The sequence below is a fragment of the Erythranthe guttata genome, chromosome 9 (assembly GCF_056151865.1).
Source record: "Erythranthe guttata isolate IM_541 chromosome 9, IM_541, whole genome shotgun sequence".
Lineage (NCBI taxonomy): Eukaryota > Viridiplantae > Streptophyta > Magnoliopsida > Lamiales > Phrymaceae > Erythranthe > Erythranthe guttata.
In genome coordinates, this window is record NC_142541.1 from 15,423,546 (window position 1) to 15,428,377 (window position 4,832).

The 4,832-nt window shown below is 34.6% G+C and overlaps 1 protein-coding gene across 1 annotated transcript; it reads right to left on the reverse strand.

Annotated features, from left to right (window-relative positions):
• LOC105975989 (NADP-dependent malic enzyme, chloroplastic) lies at positions 1 to 4,832 on the reverse strand. The gene is made up of 20 exons (XM_013001258.2): positions 4,552 to 4,832; positions 4,081 to 4,361; positions 3,572 to 3,692; positions 3,413 to 3,487; positions 3,179 to 3,330; positions 2,985 to 3,090; positions 2,848 to 2,913; positions 2,561 to 2,656; positions 2,393 to 2,464; positions 2,119 to 2,202; positions 1,903 to 2,001; positions 1,741 to 1,788; positions 1,584 to 1,637; positions 1,372 to 1,470; positions 1,168 to 1,257; positions 990 to 1,067; positions 800 to 874; positions 611 to 701; positions 393 to 521; positions 1 to 294 (listed from the first exon to the last, which is right to left on the reverse strand). The coding sequence occupies exons 1-20, from the start codon at positions 4,582 to 4,584 to the stop codon at positions 206 to 208; spliced, it is 1,938 nt and encodes a 645-aa protein (XP_012856712.2). The 5' UTR covers positions 4,585 to 4,832; the 3' UTR covers positions 1 to 205.

Genomic DNA, 4,832 nt, shown 5'->3' on the forward strand with positions numbered 1-4,832 from the left:
TTTGCCCAAACTCAAAGCTGTTTTCTCATTGTCATAAAATCTGAACAAAATTCGGCATTTTGTGTGTTAAATGAGACTTGAAGAATTGGAAGGAAAACGGACCCCAAAAGTTTGAAATAAAAATAAAAATAAAATGAAGAAAAACTGTCAATAAAATGTCGAAAAATTGTCAACTAATAATTTAGGGACGAAAAGCGCCACTGGTTCAATGGTAGTTACGGTAGTTGGGGCTGTACATACAGCTTTCGGCATATTCCACTAGATTCTCCGGTGGCGGTAGCCTAGTCGCCAGCCCTGTCAGCAAAAATCAAAACCCGTACAATATTCAGACATAATAAACACGTAAATATTACATGATATTTAGCACATAATAAATTACACAGGATATTTACCGAGTTCGTAGGCTTTAGCAGCTACTCTAGCTGCTATTTGAGCTGAAATCTTTCGTATATTTGCAAACGGTGGATATATTAGTCCCCTGTCTAAATTCTCTTGGCTAACCTGCTCGGCTAACGCTTCCGCTATTTCAAGAAACGGGATATGTAAGTAAGAAAAAAATTAATAAATAAATAAAATAAAAATAAAATATATTTAATTATCAAGAACTCACAAGCTGCCAAAAGCATGTCATCGTGGACTCGAATCGCACCGGAAATTATCAAGCCCAGCCCTAATCCAGGAAACACGTATGCATTATTCGCCTAAATCAAGAAAATAAACGACGAAATTTATTAGTAATATAATATAAATATCTTAGATAAATATTAGTGGAGGGAGTGTTTGGATATAATTAACCAACCTGGCCTGAAACATAAACTTTCCCGTTATATTCAACTGGACCGAACGGGCTCCCACTAGCAAAAACGGCCCGGCCCTAAACCATGAGCCGACGAGAAGAAATAAGTATAAACTAAAAAAATGAAATAAAAAAAATTACATATATTACTTTATATTGATTAAAGATTCGATTTTGATATAAAATTAGTTACCTCACTCCATTTGTAAGCTTCTTCAGCAGTACATTCCGACTGTGAGGTCGGGTTTGAGAGTGCGAGAATAACAGGTTTCTGACACAAAAATAAAAATTTATTTACGAGTAATTCGACCCCAAAAAAAAAAAATTTGGCCTTTGCTGAAAATATTAATATAAAACAAGATAACTAATACCTTGTTATAGGATGACATGGCCTGAACGACTTCTTCCGTAAAAGTTTGTCCTGCTCCGGATGACCCTATTAATACTGTTGGCCTGATGGCCTGTAATAAAACGGTATGTAAGAATCCCACATTTGCAATGTGCTCGTTCGTATTTTAAAAAAATAAAATAAATAAATAAATAAAGATCGGAGAGTGGAAGGAGTTAACACACACCTTCACAGCATCTAATAAATTTTTGACAGGTTCGTGTTCGTGGGCCCACGGCCTCTTAAAATGTTGAAGTGACTCCATTCGAGACCTTACAATCAGCCCCTACAAAAATAAAATTAAAGAAAAAAAGAAAAAAGAAAAAAAAAGAATCAAGAATCTTCAATATTAAATGCTGCATGAAAATAAGTACTAAGAATAATTAGATGTTCGTTTACCTTTGAGTCGACGAGCCAAATCTTCTTACGAGTCTCTTCCAAGGGAGCACCAGTCTATATATCATATGACTCGTAAATATGACATGCAATAATTTTTTTTTTTCTTTTTTTATTTAATTTGAGTTTTAGAATAACGAAGGTTTATCGTGCTTTTGACCTGTTTTGACATCTCAATAGCAATAAGTTCCGCAATGCCAGTGCCAGCCTGTATTCATAACATCAGGAAAAAAAAAACTCGATAAACCTCGTACGAGAACAAGAAGAAAAAACGAGAAAAAAAAAAGAAGTAGAAGGAGAAGAAGATAAGTGAAAAAGGCACCTCTCCAGCTCCAAGAAATAAGAATGTGTGTTCAGACAAGGTCCCTCCAACTAGATTAAGTGATGCCATAAGCCCCGAAAGGACCACAGCTGCCGTACCCTAATGGAAAGGGCAAAATGGTCAAACGACAATACATATATTTTTTTACAGAAAAGAATATAAGAAACACGAAAAGTGAAGTTCTCAGATGAGCAATAAACAATACACAAAATTTACCTGAATATCATCGTTGAAAACGAGATGTGTGGAGCTGTACTTTGAGAGGAGATCAAAAGCGTTATGATTTGCAAAGTCTTCAAACTGCAAAACAATCGGAGCGGAAAATATGTCGAGAGAATAAAAAATGTAGAAAAATTAGCAAAACATGCAATTTTCAAAAAAAAATATATATATATATATATATATATATATATATATATATATATATATATATATATATATATATATATATATATATATATATATATATATATATATTAATATTATTAACCTGAATAAGGACTTTTTCTCCGTAATTCTGCTTAACTGCAGACATAAACTCTTCCATTAGTTCAGCATATTCCTGCGAAATGAAGATAAAATTCAAATTAGCTTTTTTAATGCTCGATTTGAAAATTAAAAATAAAAACAAATTAGATCACTAAGTGAATTAGTTAACCTGCCCCGTCGCTCTCTTTCTTCTCAGCCCGATATAAAATTCATCATTTAACAACTGCTCGTTATTTGTGCCCACGTCAATCGTCACAGGCAAGCACTGTATTAATTTAAATAAAAATAATTGTCAATAATTTTATCTCATCATAAAACGAAAAGCAATCGAAAGCAGAGAATAAAGTAGTCGAATATTTAGCTTGTATATATATATATATATATATATATATATATATATATATATATATATATATATATATATATATATATATATATATATATATATATACTTACGGCAGAAGGACGAATGCCACCAAGAGCAGTATACAACGATAGCTTTCCTATGGGTATTCCCATTCCCTATCGAGATTAAAAAACATTTAAAAATTTAAATAATATCTTCAAAAAAAATAATAATAATAATCTATTACCTGACATCCGAGGTCTCCAAGTCCCAAGATTCGTTCGCCATCTGTCACAACGATCACTTGAATCTTCTTCTCGGGCCAATTCTTCAACACCTCAAGTATTCTTCCCCTGTAAGAAATACAATCCATAATCGGTTTCAAATTGCCAAAAATAGAATCTTCCGGAAAGATTCTACTACTACAGACGGAGAACGTACTTTTCTTTGAGACTGATGAAGAGACCCTGAGGCTGTCTGAAAATGCTCCCGTATTTTTGACACGCTTCGCCGACTGTCGGTGTGTAGACAACTGGCAGCAGCTCCTCCACATTTTCGATCAGAAGCTTGTAGAACAACCGCTCGTTTCTCTCCTGAAAATGACGGGGAAAAATGCATTTTATTACGTGTTTGCCATTCAAATGTTAAGGGGAAAACAAAAGAAAATCGAAGTACCTGAAGTTCCATCATGGCCATGTACCTTTGCAACGGGACTTGGTACTGGCGCATGCTGCGCATCATTTTTTTAACCTACTTAACAGAAAAAGGGTAGAGTCATAAATAACGGCAAAAAATAAGGGGCGTTTTGATAAGAATATTGGAAATATGACAAACCTGGAGGTCTTGGCTTATAACTACGGGAGGGAGAAGACCACGTAAAAAGTGAGCATCTCTCTCTTTCCCGTTGAAGGCAAGGCCTTTGTTGTAGTGAGGGTCGCGTAACAACGGATATCCACTATAAAATATTAAATTATACGAAAAATCATATAGACGACAACCTCGTACGAAAAAAAGAACATCGAGAATGATTAACGTAGCATCATATTGAACTTGGGAAAACACGAGACTAGATCAAGAATCCATTTGCAATAACTCTGTGTCATCTTAAAATGCATTGTTATTTTATCTCGTTTAAAACCCTCGATTCGACTGCGGGTTAGGCCACTATTCACTACATTCCAAGATTAAACATTATGAATCATTACAAGAGAAGAAAACAATGTTCTTTCCCTCAACACAATACTGAAACGAGATCGAATCAAACGAACAAATTTCTTACACACAAACACCACAGCAAACAACTCCAAAGTAAATGTAGAATCGATCGATTTGACAATCGATACCTGGCGACAGTGACAGTCCAGGGAGTGATGTACTGATCCTCTGTGGCGCTATCCTCACCGTACACATCCTCCACACCCCCACAAACCGACGATTTTAAATCTTTCTCTACCGCCGTCGACGATGACGAAGATGGTATGTGGGAAGCATTCTGTTTCGATACGGCGGTTTCATCAACTTGCCTGTTATTTGAGCCCAAAGAAGCCACCGCCATTGGAGGAGGCGATACCCTGCTGTGTGTACATTGTACCAAGCTTTTTGATACCCCATAAACAGAGCTATTCTGTGAACACAAACAAAATCAAACTCAAATTAAATTAGTAAAATCTCAGATTTCAAGAGGGTTTTCCCCATTTCCGTGATTTGAACGGAAAAGATTTGATTTTTATATACTTTCTTGAAATTGGGGGTATTTTTAGCTAATCATAAGAATATGAACATTCAAGAACTGAATTAGGCTAAAAAGAATTTACCAGATAGCTGCAGCTTCCGCCTAATGAAAACATGGTAGCTGAATTACAGGTACAGAGAATTTTGAGAAGCAAATGAAAAAAAAATTGGCGATTCTTATTTTATATCTGCCTCTCCAATTTCCCCCTCTGCATTTATGTCAGAACTGATTCTTGATTATGACTAATTTTATCTGGGTTTTTTTTTTTTTTAATTTGGTGAATTTGGCTCTATATATTCTAAAAATATTTTTCATAATTTTATTTAATGATTTATATTATCATATGTCACATTTTGTTATTTC

Bases quoted from the DNA above. Each gene is read 5' to 3' on its own strand.
- LOC105975989 (XM_013001258.2), bottom strand. From the start codon at position 4,584: ATGTTTTCATTAGGCGGAAGCTGCAGCTATCTG. The intron at 3,488-3,571 runs GTTTGTCATATT...TCTGTTAAGTAG, and splicing joins TTATAAGCCAAGACCTCCAG to GTTAAAAAAATGATGCGCAG. The intron at 1,638-1,740 runs GTCAAAAGCACG...TATGATATATAG, and splicing joins CTATTGAGATGTCAAAACAG to ACTGGTGCTCCCTTGGAAGA.